Here is a 23,633-nt window from a genome sequence, read left to right as displayed (position 1 = left end):
AGCTTTCTAAGCAGGCAGACCCCACTAGCAAACAGGATGGTTGAGAGAAGAGTTCTTTTTCCTTTAGTTTAGTCTTCAATATAGAAGGGGAAAAAAAAAAAAAAAAAGCTTCTCCCCCCTTCCTTTTCCACGTCAAGTTTGCATTTACCTCATCCATGGACGATGATCAGATTTCTCAGATAAGACAGGAGAAAGAAGGTGGAAAAAGGCCTTTGGAAGCATGGGGGAAAAAAAAATAAAATCAGAAGACATTGCAATTCCTAAGTGGCAGCAGGGGATCCAACAGGGGAGCAGAGAAAACATCACCACACTGCTGAGAGAAGCAGACCCTGCACTAAGCTCCCTCACAGAGCTTGAACTGGAGAGGCAACAAGCCTTCAGAAATGGCTTTGGAAATCACCAGTGATGCTGGATGTGGCCATGGGCTGGAGGCCTAATCCTCACGCCATACAAGGTGGGCCCTTGTAAGAGAACTGGCATTAGATGGAAGAAAGGGAAAGCCCCATGCTATATGCGGGTGCGCGCAAAGGCAGAGATGAGGTTGGCATGAGAATGGAAAAAATGGAGGGATCTGCTTTGTGCAGGAGTAGCAGCATGGGAAACCACATCCCACCTTGGCCTCAGGGAGGTTTGCCATAACTCCGTCATAACATCCATATGCCATAACAGGATGCCATAACATCCTAATAGTAAGAGTAAGCTATAGGCTTCTTGCATCTTCCTTCCCAAGCCCTCTTGCCCCAAACCACACCTCAAAAATTAATTTCCATTTTACAGTGGGTCACTCTCCATCACCACAACTGCTTGTACTCAGTAATGGCTGCATCGCTGAACAAAGATCCAGTGACACCCATCTGAGAGGCATGATCCTGTTTCCCCCAAAAATGGGATCCCTGATGAGCCTGTAGAGCTTTAGGCACTTGTTTCAGCACGCGGTCCCAGCCAGCAACTTCTATAACCTCCTTTGGAAGAGATATTATGGAATAAGTTAACTCCTGGCAAAACTCTTTTGACTTCAAGCTAACATCAATGATGAATAAACTCCAATCCAATCTTTGCTCCTAAAATCATCCATTTTCTGTGCTCCTCAAAGCTCCCTCTGAGGGATGCAGGGAGGAGGAGGAGGTCCCTGCAAGAGAGGTGATGGCAGACTGCATAGCTTCACCCGAATACCAACATGAAACACATTGTTTCAGGGTCTCTGGTTAAGTGCTAATCTTCTTCCGGATTTGGATGCCAGCCCTGATTATGAGAAGTATGCAGTAAACAGAACCTTGCTGTGCGATATGTGTGTTTAACCCTCTTCTTGCTGGCAGCTGCATGTCAGCATAAGGTTGCAATAGGAATAGCAAAACACTCTTTCCACAAACTGGTTGGCCTTTTATCCTCAGCTTGGTGCTTGTGCTGTCTCCTTTGCAAAACTACGTTCGCACAGCGGAAGGCTGCAGAAGAATGAATGCAGATTTCCACCATAACCAGTTCCCAGGAAGTCTGTTTTATTCTGTGGTCTATCCCAGTCTGGCCCAAGGCTATGGCTGGGCAGCAGCCATAACCACGTCAAAGAACAACGCCGGTCTACGTGCAGCTTCACAGGGAAAAGGGTATGGGTAATTAAGATCCCACAGTGGGAGGCTCAAGCTAATCTTGTGTATGAGCCAGGAAGAAATATTCCCACTCCCAGCACGCTGGATAACCAGCGGGCGGGCTCGAAGAGCAGGGGCACAATTGTCATGGTCTTTTCTTCATCAAGCAATCGCTATGCATTACAGAGGTATTGGCCATTGCCCAGAGGCACCACGTCTGCCATATGAGCAATCCAGTGCAGCACTCACACCCTGTGCTCTAACTCCATCCGCCGCAGGCAAAGGCCACGTGTGTCCTGCAGTTACGACTATGCACCCCTCCACCAACACCCACCACAGCTTGGGAAAAGAACTGGCAGGCTGGAAGCCAGGCAATCAATGAATTTCAAACCCTGCTCTTCCCTCCCACAGGATCCTCTTCCTTTCCACGGCATTACATGGCCTATCATTAATACACACAGAATCTAATTTTTGCAAGACTGTTCCTTCCTGTGATGCAGCTGGATAGCCATTCAGCATTGTGCATGGAAGGGAAACATTGTCTTCCCACACAAATTGGACAGTTCACTCCAGGAAGTGGCACCTTCCTAACATGAAGTTAGGTACTTAGCAAGCTTAACTGAACTCATTAGTGGCCCAAGCTAATCAGGACCTGCTTACATCCGACCTCCTACATCCTATGTGCTTCACTGGCAACTGCTAAAGGAAGTTAGTCATTTCGACAGTAGACTGTCTCCCATGCCATGAGCCAGCCAGCCCATTTCTGTACACAGGTAAGGTATTGTTAAGTGATTTAGAATTTATTCCTTCCCTTCTCAGTTGCCAGAACTGTTAAGCCTCTTGCTTTGCTTAGCAGGCTACTCTAATACTTTTTTCTGGCTTTCTGGTGCCTAAGAAACCAACCCTCCTAATTTGGAGGCTGTCTCCAGCTCTCTGTGTGGTTCCTCTCTACTTAAGACTGCTCTAGGCTGAGTTCTACCTAGGAAGATTCAGCATAGAGCCCTGACCAGATATGTTCGTTTTGTAGACTGAACTACACCGAAGCAATCAGTCGGCAGGGCCAGATGGATCTATGAGCAGTGACCAGGTAGCAAAACAGACCAGATCAGAGCACCACACATTTGCTAAGGAATCAGCTGAAATAAAGAGTCAGGCACCCACCAGTGGGACAGCTGCAGCACAGCATCTCCCTGCTGACAGGGGATTCACACCCAACTCAGTGGGGGAACAGCCAGCCCTGCATTATCCCAACAGGGAAATGCCAGCTCCCAGGCAGGAGGAGGAGGCGCCAGCCCCCAGCACAGCTCTTTGCTCCCCACACTCCCTGCAGCAGCCTTGCCACTCTTCAAAGATGGGCAGCAGATCACTGTCGTCTGTTCATGGAAGAACTCTGACATTCTGCAAAGTAGCATGGCAAAAATTTTCAGGTTTTGAGCTTTCAGATTTGTAGGGCTAAACATCACACTAGGTAGGTGACGTTTCTTCAGAGCTTCAGCAACCTGGTTCCTGTGAACCACTCTGAGCTCAGATGATATCTGTAGGGCTGAGGAGGCGGCGGCTAATATTCCCGAATAGGCAACAGAAGCAGCATCTTTCCCTGCTCAGCAGCTGCTGCTCAGTGTTTCCTTGAACAGCAACTTGAGCACTTGCTTCCAGAAGACGGAAGACTGTCTCAAGACTTCAGAAGGCAACAGATGCCAAACCCTATTCCTAGGCTAGGGCTTGGGGACCAGGCAAAGGGATGGTCACTGATCCAGTGATACTTCTTCCCATCTCTTTCCCATTCACTTGCTGCTCCTTCGCTTGTGCGGAACTATCTGGGTTTAACCCTTCTTGCTTTTTTTTTTTGTAAATTAATTTTAACACTATGTTCCTTGATCCAGTTCACAGCTCATGTCCACAAGCCATTATGTTGGAGCAGTCCAAAGGCTGTGCCTTGCACAGGGCAGGAAGGAACACCTGGGGACAGGTTTTCTCAGGCAGCTATGGCTAGTGCAGCCCCTTTATTGCATCAAGCCATAATCATAGTCCTGCTTCTTCCAACAGTACCTATGTCGGGCAGATTGTCATTCCACCACCCCAATACCCTTCCCCCATGCATGTCAGTATTTTGCATGGCTAGAGGTGGTTTAAGCTGCATTCCTACCTATGGAGATTGGGCAGATAGTTTATTCTTTTCACATGCAGACTAGAACTATCACCTGGTCCCAGTTGCAAAAATTCAAGGAATTTGGGCAGGGCTTAAAGAGAGTGAGAATGCACTGCTTTGTTTTCCAGCCCAGCTATTCAGAAACCTGGAACAGAGCACAAACCTCAAGCTCCCTTACTGGCACAGCCAGGTCCTGTCTGCACTTGCTGTAGCTCCAGATACCATATCACTGAGATACTGATTTCGTAGTTGGTTTTGCCCACTTTATTGTCAAGTTGCCATGAAAGCGAGGGGTCCCATCCTTCAGTCTCCCTCACTTGTTCCAACCTGTCACCTCCTTCTCTTAACCTTAGGCTCTGATCAGGCTGAAAACTCATTTTTCATGTGTGCAGGCGTAGAATTAGCCTGCAGTCACAGGTTCACAAGTACTGATCATGAGAGCACCCAGCTTAGAATGAGGGAGAGGAAAGCCCGCAATCAGACAGGACTAAAAACTATGAAACTGCACCTGAAGCAAACCCTGCCCCAACTAAATGCATGAAGGCAGAACACTCAATATTTGAATATGCAAAAGGTAAATAAATTAGAAGGAAAATAAAAGAGGTTCCTGCCAGGTCTTTGGAACCATCAGGGACAGCCAGTTTGAAGATATCTTTTGTCACCTTCTGGCAAACCGTCCAGAACACACTTTACAAACTGCAATTACACAATACATTTATTCACCCCTTTTTCCATGCTAGCGGAACACTAAATTTCAGCACTCAAACAGCAGATAAGCGCTGCATAAATTGCATCAAGAGCTCTGGAGCACTTTACCCCATATACATAGTAAAATGCTTTGCCCACTTAGACCCTCTTGGAGAGGCAAAGCAAGGTGCAAATGGGTGGTGAATTAAGCCCTAGTAAGCTTTTGAAGTGGATAAAGGCAAACGTGCTTAGCTAACATTTCTATAATCTTCTATTAGGATTGGGTGGGTAGTTGTCCTGATGCACTTCAGTTTCATGACAAATGAGCACCCTTACAAAAGCCTGTTAAAAGTTCACACCAGAAGTCATAGAAGAATGTGACTTACCAACCCATCATAGAAGATCAGAGGGGAACAGGAACAGAACTGAGTTTTGTCAGTATCTAATTCTTTGCTGCAGTATCAGGACAACTCTTGTACCCACAGAGGCATGTTTATCCAAAGGACATCTCTTCCTGTGTAGTGAACCCAGTTACACATGAGGAGCTTTGCTATTTGCCTGAAGAGCTGTTCCTTTGGATGCACTATGCAAATTACATTCCCACCTCAAGACTCCCACAGCCTGATCGTGCACAGTGCACAAACTCCCCTATTTCAAGCTTGTCTGTTGCTGCCCTGCTCAGAACCAGAACAAGGCTTACTCAGGTTGGGGCTGCCAGAATTGGAGACTTCAAAATAAGCTCTTAAGAAAAACACCACCACTGAAATACCATCTACAAGGAAGAGTTGAAGACATTTATTAACAGAAAACTCAAAAGCTCTTTCCAGTACCGTATTATTTTGTTAATGTATCAGACCACGAGAGCCAGCAGCCCACCTAGGCAGAACAGCAGTCTTCCACCCAAAGCGTAAGATTAGGTTGGGAATGCAGATTTCCTTTCCCAGCTCCTGTTGATGAGGGTGGGGAAAAGCAAGGAAAGCAAGAGAAAAAGAGAGAATTTGGAATAGGAAAATACAGATAGAGAAAGAAATAGGGAAGTACTATCTGAGGCTTTAAATTCAAAGTAAAATTTGACATGAACTGGTATGCTGGTGATTTTACTCTCTCCAGCTATGCCCGTATCAGAAATAATTGACTCCCTAAGGAATGGTGCTGTACAGTAACAGTAGAGCTGGGAGTATGTGCAGAAAGGGACATCTATGCTTGCAATTTTGTAGTGACATACTACAGAAGACATCTGGAGCTAAAGATGATAAATACAAAAGCACAACTCTGAAGTGGTCTGCTGCTAGAGCCCATGCTGAAGAGAGATTGGGAAGCATTCAAATGCAGTGTGCAGATAGTGGCTAAGCCAGCACCTAGAATAGATGGCAAGTCAAAAGCATGGCACTAGTACAGGAGAATAAGAAATTGAAAATAATTTATTCTTTTGAATTAAGTGGATGGTAAGCAAGTACCACAAACAGGGAAGTAGCTTCTATTCGCTATAATCATTTATAAAAAAAAAAAAGCACCTAAAAGTAAATTCTCAGGGTCCTTTTAAAATTAGTAATTTCTTCAATGCTTGTGGCCTTGCAGCATCTGAGAATCACGCTCATGGAGCGGATTTCTGTGGTGCAAAGCACTGTATGAACGCAGAGCAAACACAGTCCCTTTGCCAAATACCTTCCAGGCTATGAGCATCACAAGAGACTAGAGGCAGATGCAGACACGAGAAGGCTGAGCACAAGGAAACAGGGAGGACAACAGGCAGTGGTCTTGGCACATCCACAGGGCCAGTCACACGCAACCTCTGGCCACCGGTACTCCACGACTCACTCCTCACCTTATGCACCCACACTGACTTAGAGCATGTTACGTGCATTTGCAACTTTTTCATGCAGCTCAGTGACAACAGCACGTTTTTGGGGCAGTAATATGAGTTTATAGACAGCAGTGCCAGAGGGTGACAACACGCACAAAATCCAGAGGGGCGAGAACATCTCTCCCTTCCTTAGGCTAAACCCAGGGCAAATGAAACAAACTTGCTCTCAGAGCTTTGTCTTTCATCTTTTGGGAGCCACGATGCAGACTATGTATTTTGTAGTACCTCTATTGCCCAGCACCAGACAGAAGTGAAGTCTGGAAAACCAGCAAGATTAAAATTGCTCAAGAGCAAAATGAAAACTCTCATGGGAGATTTTTTTTTTTTTCTAACTTCACCCTGCAGTAAATCTAGGCCGAACAGACTTTTCATTTTTCTGACCCTGTCACAGGCCAAACACTTGCAAAAAACCACCCTACTCAACTGCTGAGCACAGCAAGCCTGCCAGCCAACAGTTGGCATTCGGGATTTTAACATGGCAGGCCCTTTGCTGGCTGCAGTTGTATATGCTCACCCCCTCACCCCTTCTCATCCTGCAGGGCCCTCGACTTTAAAAGCTGCCACATGTGTTGTTCCTCCTCATGGTCCCCCTCCTCCCCAAGGAAAAAGATTTCAATTTACAACAAGCTTGATCTAGGAAGGTAGAAAAAAGAGGAAGCAGGGCAAAGGCGGGAGACAAGCGTGCTGGCGCTGCCTTCATGTCGCAGTAGGAGGGGAAGGGCAGAAGAAGGCTTCAGGGAAGCCACCTCACCTAAAAGGGGAAATGACTGAAGAACACGGCAAGGGCATGTGTCTGTTTGGAAACCCTGAGTCCTGGAGAGAAGACTGAATCAGCAGAGAGGGGAAGGAGCTGAACTCACTTGGCCTTGTCTAAGCTTGTAATATTTTTTTTCTTTTTTTTGGGGGGGGGGGGGGTGGAAAGAGGGAAGACAGACACTGAGTAGGGATAAGAGGGTTTTGTAACAGCAAGAGGAGACATTAAACCTGCTGCAACAGGCAAGAAAATTTTACCATGTAAAAACCAATCGTTAAATATTACACTGTATCTTCAGTGCCATCAGCTGCCTCTCAGCTCCCCCCAACCTCCACGTCCTTCCTCTCAACTGGCAGAGAGGAGGCTCCCTCCAGACAAAGGGGCAGCAGGAGATGGCCACGCGCTGCTCGCAGCACTGGGAAACGCTGGTGGTGAAGCTGAGATTTGTTCAACGTGACAAAAGTCGGCCTCGTGCTTTGCTGTGCTGCTTCAGGCAAAGCAAGGAGCTGAGCAGCTGGTGCTGAACAAGCAGCCGGGGGGCAACAGCCCTTGGCGCACTCCCAGTTCCCGTCGCAGCCTCCAGGGCTGAGGCCCAGGCATGCTGGCTCACCCATGCTGGGCCCTGAGGATCTACCCACTGCAGGAAGCTCACGCGTTCCCAGCCAGGGCTTGGTGCAAGAGGCAGCACGGGCCCATGCCAGGCTTGCCCCAAGCCCTCTGCACCCACCCCTGGACCCTCAGCTGTAATTGTCTCTCACAGGACCTCAGGCAGTTGTTCCCAACCATGGAAACACTGAGGGTATTAGGCTTTGAGTGTTTTAGTTACTGTAAGCAGTTCACTAATTACGGTAGTAATGATTGGATTATGGCCAGTTAACAGCTTTAAAGAAACAAACCATTACAGGAGGGGGAGGGAAATATCCCTTTGGGTTTAGGATAGAAACCTCTTTCAGATTTCAGTGGTCCACCTCTTAAGAGGCTGTCAGTAGCTGGCTGGGTCAGAGCATTTGCAGGAGCTGCAACAGCAAGGAGCAGAGTGTAATGTGTCACTAAATGATACGCTAGCACATGAAAATTAACAGTGCTGGAGTAGGAGCGTTTGCAGGAACAGAAGGGCTCCTGCTCATATGCTGGCCCAATCAGCTCCAACACCTCTACATGACTGAACCCAGAAGATATGCTGCAGACAGGTGTGTGCATGCTAAGTTACTGACCTGGTATCATGTTTATGATGCTTTGTTACAGCATGCAATGAGTTGTTACTACAGGCATTTTGGAAATTCTTTTAAAAAAGAATTGAACAGCCGGATACAAACATCCACAGTATCAGGAGCTAAAGGCATTCATCAGAAACAGTGGCTAGAAATTTCCTTTCACTAACAACTTTTGCTACCACCGGAAGGACCACAGTTACCAGGCATTAACATCTTAGTCCCTCTGCTTATTGTTAAAAATACATACAAGGAACATGTAGTGGAGCATCCCCACATACATTTTTCACACACCTCTCCTTGTTCTTCAGCAGCATCTGTCTGATTGCAGTCTTAGGGGAAGAGCAGCTAGACCAGTGGACCACTGCAGGAAGTCCTATCCCAGTGCAGAGACAGCAAAGCGCAGGGCTAGCAGCACTGGAAGATGTTGCTGGAAGTTTTGTGCAACCATGCCTTTTCTATGGAGGGCAACAGCAACACAGCTTTCCCCCTTGAAGAGTACCTCCTGCACCATAGCACCTTTCACAGAAGAGGAAAGCAGTCTCCTATTTAACAGGAAGAGAAGAAATCCCCAGCATGCTACAGCCAAAATGAGGGGGAAAACACTAATTCCCAAAAAGCTACCCTGATGGCACTGCCAGTTGGTATCTCCCTGTAGGCTGCTGGATAGCTCTGCCTAACCAAGCAAAGTCAATCAATTGCTTCCCCCTCTCCACCCACCCTAGGGGACTACATCACCTGCCAACCCCTATCCACACAGCCGCCCCTCGGTGAAGACTACCCTCTACCACTTCCTCTGGCATGGGTTGGCGCAGGTCCCCAGTCAGCGCATGTCCCCACCGAGGTCAGCACTGCTCAGGTCCTTCAGTCCCTCCCCTCACCCCCATCCTGAGCAGCATCTTGCTCCACTTGGTCTCTTTGTGCTGCTTCCCTGCTAAGAGCTTCAGCTGAGGACTAGTAGAAATTGAATTCGGTATCGCGGGGGGGGGGGGGGGGGGGGAAGATTTCTGGCAGGGGAAAACCAGTGGAGTTGGGCATCTTGCCCAGAATGAGTTCACACTTGGCTCCCCACAGCTGTAAATAGTCTCATCCCTGGCCAGAGCTCCCCAACAGCCTAACAAAACCCTCAGGAAACAGCAAGTTTCCACGCGTTAGCCATTTTGAAACAGACTGGCACTTATTAATGAATGTACTCCTCCGCTGCCCCCACCCAGTCTCCTCCTCACAGCTCGGCCACCTGAAAGTGCTTCCGGCAAAAGGTGCTTGATGAGCAAGCGTTAATGAGATGCAAGTTCTTGCTCTGTGTGCAAAGCCAGGTATGGGCCAAGACAGATACTTCCTCTATATGTGCTACTTCTATATAGCAACACCGAGTGGAGGTAGAGAAGCCAGAGGCTTGAACAAATGCACTCACACACTCTTCTCCCCACCACCCCTTTGCCTCTGAGCCACTACCCTTTCCTCTACAACATCTCCAGATCTCCCAAACACGATAAAGCATGTAGGAAGTTCACATGGAAGCATATATAGGTGTTAAAAAGCTAGAACTGCTCTTGGCTGCAAGCAGAGTTTTCCTCAGGAAATTAAGTATTTTCCATTGTGATAAGCCCTGGCACAGACATGGTCCAAACAGTTTTAAACAAAGTGTCCTTTCTCTGGCACCGTTTAGCAACTGAGAATTGTGTACTTGCTTTTCCTTTGCTGAGCCAAATGTTAAAGTTTTATTGGGTATTATATATTTAAGCAGCAGAACTAACTCATCACTTACCCAGGGGTACATTTCAACAAACTGAGGGGATCACAGGTAAGCATACCGGAGAGTGAAAGAAACTCTCTGCTGCTATCAAGCCAAGGAATCTGGCCAGGAAACACAGCTCTGGGATGTACACATCACTTTCCATGATGAAGAAAAGAGCACTCTGCCGGGACGCAGAGACCATACATGGATCTCTCTCTCTTTCTCTCACAGAGGCCTTTACAAGCTAGTTCCTGGAGCAAAGATACAACAGCTCAGCTTCCATTTACAGCAGCAGTGAAATCAAAGTGCTTAGCATCGTAGTGCTAAGCAAGGAGTAGCAGCAGCAAGTAAGTGCAGCAAGGAGTAGCAAGAGCCCTGGGTGCCTGATCCAAAGCCTATGGAAAGCAGAGGAATGCCTCCGCTGCTGCCAATCAGCCTTGAGTCAACACCTCTCTAGGACGGAGGAGTTGTCCTCAACACTGTAAAAGACAGCATGGCTATTCTGTGTGAAATTTATCTAGCACAGCAGCGATCCAGCACTCTGCTCGCAGGAGAAGTGGAGTGAAAGGGCTGCCCATCCGCAACGTGCTGCTTGGCACGCAGATGGAAGATTTTGCAAGGATACCTCCGAAAATGAGGGCCCTTAAGATGCAAAAGCAGAGTCCACCTGTGCTATCCTGAAGGACAGGCCCACTCACCACTCTGGCAGCCAGTCCTTTCTGCTTGGTGACCAAACACAGTCAGTGTGAGGGCTGATACTATGTTCTAAGCCAGTGTCTTCCACTGCTGCTTGAGCTGCTGCTCCACCCCTCCTCAGCCAGCAACACCACTCAGCAAGGAGCTGCCTATACAGAGAAAGAGGTGCACACCCTGCCTCAACTTTTTCTTACAAAAATTTAAGTCAAAGATGTTAAGCAATCATCAGTGTAGCAACGAGGGTATCATTCCAAGTCAAGCTACTGCCCGAGCAGCAATTGGCTGATACATCAAGTCATCCTTGCCTTCCCATTAAGCAAGGAAGCCACCTAACAAGGGTGTGGATCAACATGCTGTGAAGAAATCTCTCCTGCAGCCCTACTGGCCTCTTAACTATCCAGACTGGTATGTTTCTGGAAAACTGCTCAGAAGCACTGGATTGCTGCCATTTAGGGGCTTATGCGAAACCACTCCAGTCTGATCAGACAGATAGGTGATAAATGGAGTCTCACATCAGCAGTGTCCACTGTAGTGAGTGTTAATAGCCAAGACACGGCCTTTTCACCTGCCAGCACTTCCCATCCAGACTAGTACGTTGGCTCCAACACAACGGAAGGGCTGGTTTTGCTGCCATTTCCCACACCACAGGGATGAACATATTTCCAGAAGGCTTTCAGTCCACATAGCTAGAACAACAAATCAAAGACTCAGCCGGATGAGTGACCAAAATCCTCTCCGTTTATTCATGCATATCCCAACCCTATCAGCTGGAGCTGTTCTAGTGCGCTGAAGGCAGAGAAAGTCCCTGCAAAGCCTTGTTCATGTCCTAGTGCTCCAAAGAAGCAATGGATTTGGAATAAGGAGGAGAGAAGACAACTACAGGTAAAGGCCTGAGGTCAGTCAGCTGCAATACTGGTACAACAAGGCTTGGCTTCCAGAGGTCTAACCCAGCCCTTAGCAATAGGATACGTGCATTGCCAGCCCAGCAGGAAAGACAACGACAGGAAACCAACATGGGGAAAAAAAGGTTCTACTTTACTGCCTAATAAGGAGTTAAGAGGTTAAACTGGCACCAGGCCACACCACAAAAAATCCTATGGCCAAGTTCTGCTGCAACGCAGTGGGGGAACAAGAGCGAGGAAGACGACAGTAGGGCAACGGGAAGCTAGCTTTTTTGCTAACCATAACATCGCTAGTAGTTTTGCTCACTTCTGCATTTTTTGGGTTGCCCAAAGAATTTCCCAGTTCTCTGTCTCAGGAGTACAGATGATTCTTTTTAGAACCTGTAAGTCAGTCTCATTTGGTGAGGTCAAAATGCAGTGGTGGATGGCTTCAGAGACTGAAATAAAACAGACTTTTCTAGTGTGACTAGTGCCAGACAGAAGGTCCCACTGCTGACAAGTATATCTCACCACTCTACACCAACTCATTGCAACGGATCCAAACTCTACATAACATGCTTTGGCCCCCAAATCCCAGGGAGAGTAAATCCTATGCTTTATGAAGGAAAGATGACTCTGGCCTTTCTCACTAACATCACATGTTTTCTACCTAGCATCTGTCAAGCACACTATATCCCCAACACACAGGCAGAAACACACAAACAGAGCTCACCTATAACTCTGTGAGGGATGAGAGGGGTTTTTGTTGCTCAGCAAGATTTGTAGAGGTCATGCCAAGTGAGTTCCTTATGATAACCACTGTATTTGTAATAGCCACATGTGGCAAGACATCGGTTTTAGGTTTTTAGACGACTAAGAGTAAACTCTGTTCCCCACCCTCTTTTTCAATCACCATGGCCTAGATACGTACAAAACACCTCTAAGAATCCCAACAACACATCCAGCAAGCCCCTCAGGCAGACAACACACTCAAGTGAGGCAGGTCCTCTCTATTTGCAGTATTTTAGCAGCTTCCCAAAGCTTCCACAGACAGAGCTCCAGCCTCTTTTCTACAGTGATTGCTTTCTGCACCTCATCAGCAGAGAGAGCAAAGCCATCTCCAACCAGCTTAACTACGCCCCAGAGAACGGCCTAAGTGTCAGACAACAGTGATAATCCACAGGCAGCTGGAAAAAGCTCTGACCTTCTCCAGCAGAGGCTTGTTAGTTTTCACCATCCCTGTCACCACTGCTTGTGCCAGCCTTAAGAACTCTAGGCCAAATCCTTAAGTGGATCCCAGCGAGGCTACATACAGGCTTATAACCTGGCCAGGAGGCTGACTAAACCCTGTTCCTCCTCCAGGTAACAATATGAGACATGTCAGTTTGTGGGACTGCATCTCACATGAGGCACACAAGAGACGAGCAAAGTGCCTACAAGAGGAGCAGCTGGGGAGTGTATTATTACAGCTCGCAGTGGTCACTTCAGGGTTGCAAAGAGCAGGTAGCGTTCACTGGGTCTCCATCGTAATTTGCAGGGCCAAGTGCGCAGGAAGACCAAATGCTTTTACTCAACAGCTTTACTGACCTGCATTCTCACTGGCCACAGTCTAGCTACACTCAATTTTCGTAGCAAAACAACACTACTACACACAAAGGCATCCATTTCCTTTTCAAGAGACCAGTTCTTACCAGACAGCCAATAAAAGTTTCCAAACAGCTTCTGCTTAAAGATGCCCTCTGTGGCAGGCTAGCACACCAGACACCCCAAGCTTGCCACAGAGCACTATGAGCGGCCAGGAAAGAAAACAGCGTTATCATCTTTAGCCGTTACAGTGATACACAGCAACAGCGTCATCGCCAAATCACATGCACAAGAATTTAAACTGGTGGCCTGAAGCAGTCAGTAAGAAATTCCCCAGCCAGACACATTTTACATCAGCGTGCTGGTAGCTGGATGCCTTTGAGGTGTTTCACCCTACCCTGGAAGATTAGGAGGATGAACAGTTCAATCCCGTTTGGCAAGCACTGTGTTCTCATGGGTTGCTCCTTGGGATCTGTTACAGAGGCCTCCTAAAAAATGTGCAGTCTCCTTTTTAACCCACGCCTGCCTTCTCCTTCATTCTTCCCTTAAGAAACAGGATGCTGTATGGGAGGGTAAGTCACTGCAAAGGCCACATGCCTCATTCATCACAACCAAGAGGTTACAATGAATAACAATGTTCTTGTTAATAAACACAAACACACACGTACATGTCCTGGTGAAATCTGATGACAGAAAGTATAAGGCAGCTGCCACGCTCAAGAATGAATAACTGATTTGCAAAGCCAGACATTTCCAGGGCCCGCTACAGCAACTTTTGATTTAAGAGTTTTGAAGAGCAAGTACCTGGTGATAAGCTACCTATGTTAAACAACAAAAGCTTGATCTGAAAGAGAAGATTAAGATATCTAGTGACCTATATTGCCTGCCTATATGACAAGATAGCAGCTGAGCAAGTGATTCTACAAATTTCATCGTTCCGTTTCTGTACTGGTATCACTCAGTGTGAAATAAGGTACAGAGGATCCTTATGTGCATCAGGGCCACCTTTCCCACAGCACATCCGCCCTGCAAAGACCGATCAAGGACCATCCCTTGCTATGATCAATTGATTATTATGCAACGTCCCTTACAGGGGGAGCACAAGGACCCACTACTGTATATTCACCAGCAACAGATATTTATCTCACTGATGAAACTATGGTGGAACTGTAAGGAATTTTAGCAAACTACAGAGATTAAGAAATGTGGTATCTCACTTTTATGCTGGCCCACAGCAGCTATCACAACTGCAGCTTTCTGGAAATCTAGATTCCAGTTTCAAAACAGACACTGTCTGGAAGGGAGACTATTCAAATCAAAGGAAAAGGAAGCTGTGATTACAACTTTAAATTCTGTCATAGATATTAGTCAGGAGACTTGGAGGCGAGGCATTTCCACAAGGGACCTCAGCTATGCTTAATGGGTAGTTTTTATCATGAACAATCTTACCTAAAAAGATTGAGGTGCTCAGCAAAGCAAAATTCAAACCGTGACAACAAGAGCTGTACGACCTGTTGGATGCAGACGGAGCAAGGGTACGAGATGCATGGCTACAGGACCACCCTTGTCTCCATGTGTATCTTAGCACGTAGCACGCACAGAGTGGTGAGAAGGGATCTGGGAAGCTGCCGTTTTTAACAGGAAATTCAGTAATTTCCATAAATAACTGCACTTGATAAATATTTATTTAAGGTAGAAAAGGTGCTCCAAAAATTTATGTACTGTCACTACTTTAGCAGCACCAAAAATCTGAATGGTTCAGCTCTCTCAGCCAGAGATATCATTTACTGCCACATCACCGCAGAAATGCCAACTTGGTGAGGCAGAGCAGCACTGGAGAAAGAGGAGGCACATTTTTTTCAGTGTAGCCATTTAATCAACATTTTTAAATAAAAGTATTACTATAATTCCTTACAAAGTTTAAGTCACACATGGCTTTCCTCTTTATGCTGCAAATGAACCCTGCTTCCTACTCACATTGTCAAGATGCAGCTGTCAGGTCAGACAGCAATTTAAAGTTTCTTTCCCCGGCTCTGCAGTTTGGACAAGACACTTCAGGCCAGATTTTTAAATATACGAACCATAAGCGACTAGTTCATGAAATGACAGTGACCAGCATGAGAACAAGCGTGCCTCAGGTACAGCACCTCAACAGCACCAGCTTCACTGAAATATTGTTTCCAACCTCCGTGGGACATTTCAGAGATGGTGGCAGGAGGCTGTTCTTCTCACTATTACCCTTCGCTTCACGTGCAAAGACAAGCCAGGCCAAGCAGCTCACCCAGTCACTCACTGCCTAACCCAGCTCCTTCAGCAAAAGCCCCTGCGTGACCCAGGGGAAGTTCAAACATGGGTGCTGGCCTTTTCTAATCAAGAGGATCAATCTAATCAAGTGACAGTCTCTCAGCTAGTAAATGCCCACAAACATACATTTTACAAGGGAAGCTTGTCTACCCTGACAGTTACACTTCAGGTGTGACTTTCTGGCAATGCCTTTCAGCAAGTTCTGCCTTGTAACACTGGAGAACAGCAGGATCAGTCTTGTTCTATCTTGGCTAGTGCTACTTTGTGAGGCCTGAATCTGAGGAGGAAAGAATAAAGGAAGAAAAGAAAGGTTGTTAGAAGAAACTACTAAGAGGAGATTGATAGTCCAAAGTAGAAAGTATTTTAATTCCCAAGAGAGACCCCTTCCTCCTGTGAAAAGGGCTGTGCAGGCCTTACATTAAACCAGATTTATCAGAATTTGTTTTTTGCTCCCTATGAACAGCAACGCTGCCACGAGCTCTTCAATTCCTCCTAGGGACTCTTCAGAACATAAAAAAAAAAAAGCTTCTCAAGGAAAGCTGTTTCACTCCCAAGAACTGTCACTTTCTGCCTACATTTTAATCCAGTAACCTCCCGTCCTCAACTCACAGGGTCCTAGTTATTGCACTTAGTCTGGAAAGGGCAGATGGGAAGAGATGTGGGACCACAGGGTCTTCTCTGCATCATGAGACAGAGGCCTAGCATCGCTCTCCAAATTTAAAATTCACTCTGCAGCTCATCCCTTTACTCATCTCAAAGCAGCTCTCGAGAGTCTATTTCCAGCATTTTCCCAGACAGGGAGGGCTGTTGTACGCATCACCCCGTGCAGGTAGGGAACCTGCGGACCACCTTCCTGATAGCTCGGCGACCGCACCTCCTCCTTGCAGCAGGCCTCTTGAGTCAGTTACTAAAATCAGTAGCTCTTCCCGCTTCTCACGCCTGCTGTTAGCTCTGCTGAGCCAATGCAGTTGAGAAGGGAAATGGATTCAATTCGCCTTTGAGCTACATCCCCAGGACTGTCTGCTTCCCAAGTCTCAATTAGTCCCAGCTGCGCAGAGCCACGCAGGACAGCAGGGCAGCACAGCTTCCCCCACCCGTCCAGCACCATCCGCAGGGCCTTACTGAGCCAGGACATCGGGGCCAGCCTGGGAACGGCCAGCAAAGCGCAGCCACTTCTCAAACACACATTTGTTTGCTGGGTTGCTGGCCATGACAACATTTTAGAGATGCTGTCTCTGCTCCAGGAGAGAGGCCAAGCAGGAAAGTTTCAAGTCTGCCTCACTGCTTGACATCAGTGCTATAATAATAATTTGGTAGTACTTAAATCCCCATTTAGCCAGATTTCCTTATACCTCTCTTCTCCATCACAGCTTGGAAGGTTTTGGGTCTACCGTTTTCAAAAACTGAAGCACATTTCCTCATTCATATGCTACTTCTGGGCCTGCTGCTTGCAGACAGTGAAATAGCAGCTTTCTCCCATCAATAAAGGTGGCACCCGACTGAACGGCAATACTGAAACAGGCACAGCCGTTTCTAAGAACCGATGGTCCAAACACCCATTCGTGTGCGCAAAAAAGCAACACAAACTCAGGATTCATAACCAGTGCATTTCAGTTCACCTAGCGTCATCCCAGGACTCAGCCAATGCATTATATTTTTGCTCTTCCAGAATCTCAGTGCTCTTTTATTTCAGATAGACAGGCTTTTAAGAATTCTCTAGGTATTTCTTAGATGAGGAAAACCTAAAACATGTGAGCCAACAGCAAGAGACTGAGAACGAGCCTGAAGAGAACCTACACAAATAGCTTTGGCAGACATGAAAATGTCCTATTCATCTCGGTATGGTATTGAACATTTAACTATAGTCACAGATCATTATTTCACTTCCCAGATAAGAAAAGAGGAGGAGGGAAAGGAGACAGCACAAATTTACTACAAATCTCAGGCTTGCACTTGGTGGGTACCGCTATCTCCCCACCCTCTGAAGGGGGAAGCCCCAAGGCAGCGATGGGAACACGATCGTCCTTCAGCATCTGCACAGCCTGCCCAGGCCAGGAACCAAGTTTGGCCATTCCTGTGAGGGGGATTAGTCTGGCGGGCAGAAGCTGGGAAGAGCTGTCCCTCCCAAACCTGGTCTGTCTACGTACAGAAACTAGAGAGGCGGGTCACAATAAAACTATCATCTTGCATCTACTGCAGAAGAGAATGGTTTCAGCTGTCCATCAGCAGAAGAACAACAAAGTGACCCTGCCACCACAGAGAGGGACTCCTAACCGGACCGAGCCCCTTTCTTCAGCAAGCTGGAGAAGGAGGTTCACTACTAGTGATCAACCAGCAAAATAAATTGGCTTGGATGATTTTTAAGTGATGCATTAATTCCTCAAAACTATTTTAGCTTCTCCCCTCCTCTGGCCATATAACCCAAGTTTATAGAGCAGCTCTCTGTCCCCCTCTTGTGATAGGATGAAGATGACTTAAGATCTCCTTGAAGGAGATAATATTAAGTTAAAAAAAGAAAAGACTCTGACCTTTCAGGGAACATATTACAACTCATGTTCTGGGACTTTTTTTTTTTTTTTTTTTTTTTAAATCCAGAGGTTCAATTCCTGCTTCTGACAACCAAGTCCCACTACACAAAATATTCTCCCTTCCAGTAAAACACAAGAAGCGTGACAAAACATTTCCCCTATAACCTGGGAGCAAAACTGTCCATCTTTCTCTGGGCCCCAACACGCCCCACAGGTTGTTTCTAGCTGTATTAGCCAAATATAGGTGTGCAGCTGAAGATACAGATCACAGCCAGGCAGTTCTTCCGAAAAGGAAGAAACCTCCTTCCTCAAAGGACTAGAGCCTGGTCTTAGATAAGTGATCTGGCACTTACACCCCACACTGAGATTACATTCCTCTCTTTTCTTCTTTGTTGAAATATAAGTTCACACACCACAAACTCTTTCTCAACTAAATGCCCTTGTTTGTATACTTTAATTCTCATGCTGTCTACCCTCACCATTGCAAGTCTCTCCAAGCGAGGAAACTGCTGACAGAAGCTCCACAGCTATCACCTTCAATTAACTCATCAGGGGGAGCATCATCTAGGGAAAATGCTTCTCAAAGGCACCATTTCAGATAGCTACAAGCAGGAGAACCCAAAGACCCTTTTTTCTGAAAGGAGAAGGGGGGGGGGGGGGAAGAATGAGGCTAAAGAGGAAGAGTCTTCTTACTGGTGCTCCCTGCTTTCCAGTTGCTCCCAGCTCCTTACAGGAAGCCTGACAACAGCCTTGCAAGTGTTACATATATATATATATACACACACATATATATATGTGTATGTATATATTTGTATATACATACATATATATGTATGCATATATATATATATACACACACACATATATGTGTATGCATACACATATGTGTTTAAACACAGTAATGTCCTCCTCAGCAGCAAGCAAGGTCTTGGTGTTCGGTGCTCATGATTTAGGCAGGGGCAAGACACAATGCAAAACGTGAGCGAGGAGCGAACAAGTGATTCACATGGAAGTGTCAAGTCTGCTGCAGTTCTAGGTGCCTCTGCCATATTAGCATTACGGCTATTTTAAATTCGGCTTTATTGTTGCCTGGTGGAGTGACTAAAACGGAAACGTTTCAGGGATTAGGATTCCAGAGTGATCTAACACAGGATGCTTTTCGGTTTCAAGGAGAAAAAAGGAAGACAGAAAAAAAAAACCCGAAACGGAGAAGCTCCAACTCCTCCTGCCACCCTTTAAGTTTTAAAAAAAAAAAAAAAAAAAGGACGAATGTTACCATTTTTGGACATGAGCTTCGCACAAGCCCAGCCCTAAAGTGCCTCCATTCAACTGAGCAGGGAGTTATTACCCCGCCGCCGAACGGCCGGGCCGGAGGGCAGGGCCGGGTGGGGCCGCCCAGCCCGCCCCGGGCGGCGGCGACGGCAGCGCGGAGGCGGCGGCGGCCCCGCGGCGCCCCCCGCCCAGGCCGGGCGCCCGCCAGCCCCGCGGGCCGCGCTCCGCCGCCGCCCCGGGCGCGCCCCCCTCCCGCCAGCGCCGCCGCACCTGCGGCCGCGGCCGCGGGCGGGGAGCCCCGCCGGCGACGGGGGCGCGGGCGGGACGGCGACACGTCCCACCGCCGCGCCGGCCACCGCAGCGCGCCGCTACCTGCCCGCTGCGCGCCGGCCGCTGCTTCCCGCAGCGCGGCGCGGCCCCGCCGCCCTGCCCTGCCCCGCCCCCGCAGCTCCCACGGCGCTGCCCCGCACACGCGTGGCGGCGGCGGCGGCGGCGGCGCGGCGCCCACCTTCCTCTGCTGCTTCTCCCAGGCGGGGTCCAGGAGCAGGTCCCGGTCCCAGTCCTCCTCCGGCTGCATGTAGTCATTGGTCTGCTGCGGGTCGTAGTGATCCATGGCGGCGGCGGCGGCTCCCGGTCCCGCTCCCAGCCCCGTCGGGCTGCGCGCTCACCCCGCTGCGCCCGGCCCCGCGGCCGCGCACCCGACCAGGCGGCAGCGGCGCCCGCTGCCCAGCTCTGCCCGCGGCCCGCCCGCCCGCCGCACGCAGCTCCGCGGGGCGGGGCGCGGCCCCCGTGCCCCGCCTCCCCGCGGCTCTGATTGGCCGCGCCCCGCCGCCGCCGGCCACTCTCTCTCTGCGCCGGCGCCGCGCTCATTGCGGCCCCCGCGCGTCCGTCACGGCCACCCGCTGCCGCCATAGGTGGGTTGCAGCCGTGCCGTCCCGCCCCCGCCCCGGCCCCCGCGGCGGCTCCGGCGGCTCCCGGGGCTGGGCCGGGCCGGGCCGGGCTGTCCCCGCGGGAGCCGCCTCCGCTTTAGCCCTGCGAGGACTGTCGGTGCTACTTCGGGTTTATTTTTTCTCCTTCCATCGTTTTTTTTTTTAATCATTTTGCGCCCACTTGGTGCGTGAAAGGGGTCCGAAAACGCTGTCCGGTCCGGCCCGGGCGTTGGGCGCCGGTGCCGCCGCCGGCCGGAGCGGCGCTGGCTGGAGGCGGCGGTCTGGCCGGGCGCTGCCCGGGGCCCCGGGCGGGCGGGTGCCGCGCCCCCCGCCCCCCGCCCGGCAGCTCACACGTAGCACTTTGCGTTTAAGTAAGTAGTTCACAGGCAACGTCGTTATCTGGTACCCGGGGCGGCCCGGGGCTCCGCTCGGGCGGTGCCGGTTGCGCTGCCCGACCTGGCTCGCTGGTGAATTTTGTGGGGCTGGGTTGGTGCGGCGCCGTTCACGTAAGCGTTTTTGCTCGTGTTTGAAGACTCAGCGCGCGCGCAAAAAAAAAAAAAATAAAAGGAAAAAAAAAAAAAAAGAAGAAGCTCCTCCTCGGGCATCAGGCACTTCTCCTTTCTCTTGCCGCGGGGTGGTGATCCCCCGTCGAGGTAAGGCGTAGCCGCGCAGGTAGCCGAGCGCCCCGCGCTGCAGCCGGCCTGCTAGACCGTCCTCTGCCTGCAGGTATCCCGTCTCGCTGCACAGCGGGGAGCTGGCCTACGTGCGGCTCACCCAGCAGCTTTCTAGGACAGAAATACTAGGTGTTTAGGAACTCACTGACTCTCAAGCACTTGACAGGGGCTTCTGTGGATGAAAGCAACAGAAGGGGGAAATACATGGCAATAGCATTAGTTTCCCCAGGGGTCTTGGGTTAGGCAACACCGTGAAGCAGAATGGCATCTCTCACCAACGTGAGAGGAAGGCGGAAAAAAAGGCCACATCACAACACCATCCAAGGCTAGGCTGAGTGAGCCCTTGTCCAGTTTCATCTGGGTTCAAAGGAAATAGAGAGCTTGTGGCACACAAATGTGGAGGAGAGGGATGCTGAAAATGGGCTGGAAGGATGTTATTAAACCTTAGGATGAACACATGCTTGGCACCAGGCGGGATTTAGCCCTGAACTGCACTCGTGAGCTCCTCTTCCAATGGAAGAATTTGTCCTCTGCTTCTTACAAACATTGTCTGAAGGTGAAATTGGATATATTCTTTCACTTTTTGGCATAAATGACTGTGCAGAACATATTGGAGAGCTATTCTGTTGGGTTCTCTGTCTTTTTGTCTGTCACATGATACTTGTATGCACTTTTGAATATCATAACAATTATTATCAGTTATTCTGTACTGTTCAAAGCCTGTTGTATTTTACCTTGCCGTCATATGTACAGGGTAGTAAGATTATTTAAATAAATAGGAATGATGACATCTATGGTTTTTCAAAAGCAATTGTGGGATGCCTCCATTTTGAGACAGTCTAGGAAACCAGGCTGCTGAAAGCATCCTAACTGAAGGGAGCCAGATCCAAGGAATCCAGGAGCACTAGCCGCTTCGGAAGTCCTCCTGAACGTGCGTCATGATGAAAAGTCACAACATGCAAAATACTCATATCACTCTAGAGAAATGCTAATGGAGTGGATGGGAAGTTCCCCCCACTGTCTTCCCTGCAGGCAGGTGCGGATGATGTCTGGTTTTTGAGAAGCGGAGTGGAGTAATTTACGTTGAGGAAATATGGAAGTCATCAGGGTTTGAAGAGGAAAAGCCGTTTTTTTATTTCTTATTATAAATGGACATACACCTGGTAACAGAGTTGTTATGTACCCTCAGCATCAGTGGTGTAACCACTGTGGTCACACGATGGATTAGAGACAGTAAAGATGGCATTTGAAATTATTCCTACCTTATAATTTTTTTCTTATTGATCCGGACACTTCCAGCTGAAGAATCTGGAAGAATCTGGTAATCAGCAAGATCTGGGGAAACAAGAGGAGGAGAGGAGCAAACGCTTTCCTTGAGATAAGTCCTCAGCTTTGTATTTTAAGGTGTGTGTGTGGGGGAATCCTCTTGTATTACTTTCCCACCCTTGTAGTTTAAAGGCCTATTATTAAAAGCTACTTTTCACACCTCCCCAAATGTGCTGGATGCCCTCACCTGCCATTCAAAGAATGAAGATTTTCAACATTTTCCAGGAAATGCTCAGCACTGTGGAAACCTGAGCCCTAACACTTGTAGGGGGTTTCTGTGATGCTGAATCGTCTGGGCACTGTCTGTTTGGATCCTTGTGACATCAGGCTCGCTTGGAGTAGAGTTACAAAGCACCTACCTTCGTAGTCATAATGTTATCTGGTTCTTCTTACCTGTGTAAAATACACCTAGCGATCTCTTCTACAGACACTTGTAGTACAATAAATAGAACAATGTTATTAATTGCCAGTGTCAGTGATCCCATTCATTTACCAATCTCTTCTTGCCAATCTTGGGAAGGCGATGGATGAGATGATTTAATGTACCAGGTCAGTGCAACGAAGCATAGCTGAAATCCAGAAGAATTGTGAGGTTTCTAGTATATTAGAGCCTCTCCCCTAATTCTCCCTCCCATTTACATTTTTACCTTCATGATCTAGGCTTCTCAAAATAAATTGTTGCTCTGGATTCCTGGAAAATACCTAATTTTTCCACACTTAACTCCATACTAATTCTTGATTTCGAGGACTGTTTAAAAATATGAGAGATTTTTATTGGCCAGAGTTTCATCAATTTACAGCAGTAGTTAAAAAAAAAAAAGTTTCTAAACTTGGATTAGTTCCTGGATCCACTCAACCATGTGGCCCTTTTGAAGAGTTGTATCAGTACCACAAAGGGGAATGCCGCAGCTCACAATGGGAGGGTGACACACAACAGCAATGGGAGCTACAGAAGCCAGTGCTCTTGATGAGAAAAATACTCAGGTAAACACAGGACTACTCGGGTTTTCTGTATTTTGTCTCCTGCAGTTCTCTTCTGCCCTGTATGAGATTGCTGTTCATTTCCTTCGGCATTATTCAAGTCTTTCTGGACAAGTGGGACTCCAGCAAGGTCTTCTGACCCAATGAAAGAAGAGTTCTTGTGTTTTTTTTTTTCCAGGGCAGTAGGCAGAGCCACTGTGGGAATGGTTGGACATATGTCCTGCTTCTTCAGCCTGCAATAGATGAAAAGAAAAAGGAGCCCAAGGGCATTTCTGTTTACTGCTTGCTGCTCTTTGTGCTTAGCATATTAGCCACAGGTTGTGAGCTTCCCTGGGGAGATAACTGTTTGCTTGCCAGGAACATTCATAAGCTTCTGTAATGAGGCCTGGCAGGTGAGCATGGTCACTGCAGAGCAACACCCAAAGCTGCATTGAAGTGGCCCTTGACTTTTGCTTTGGGAACTCTCACAGCC

The 23,633-nt window shown here is 48.2% G+C and overlaps 1 protein-coding gene across 4 annotated transcripts in view; it reads right to left on the bottom strand.

Annotated features, from left to right (window-relative positions):
* ACTN1 (actinin alpha 1) overlaps positions 1–19,986 on the bottom strand; it is a 94,455-nt gene extending 74,469 nt beyond the window's left edge. For all 4 annotated transcript variants that reach the window (XM_068946189.1, XM_068946191.1, XM_068946190.1 and 1 more), the window contains exon 1: positions 19,760–19,986. In XM_068946189.1, the coding sequence (XP_068802290.1) occupies positions 19,760–19,864 (105 nt within the window). In that variant the 5' untranslated portion in view covers positions 19,865–19,986. The remainder of the gene's footprint in view (positions 1–19,759) is intronic.
* Between the last annotated feature and the right edge of the window lie 3,647 nt (positions 19,987–23,633).

This window comes from Struthio camelus, chromosome 5 (genome assembly GCF_040807025.1).
Source record: "Struthio camelus isolate bStrCam1 chromosome 5, bStrCam1.hap1, whole genome shotgun sequence".
Classification (NCBI taxonomy): Eukaryota; Metazoa; Chordata; class Aves; order Struthioniformes; family Struthionidae; genus Struthio; species Struthio camelus.
This window is presented reverse-complemented; position numbering and strand designations above follow the sequence as displayed.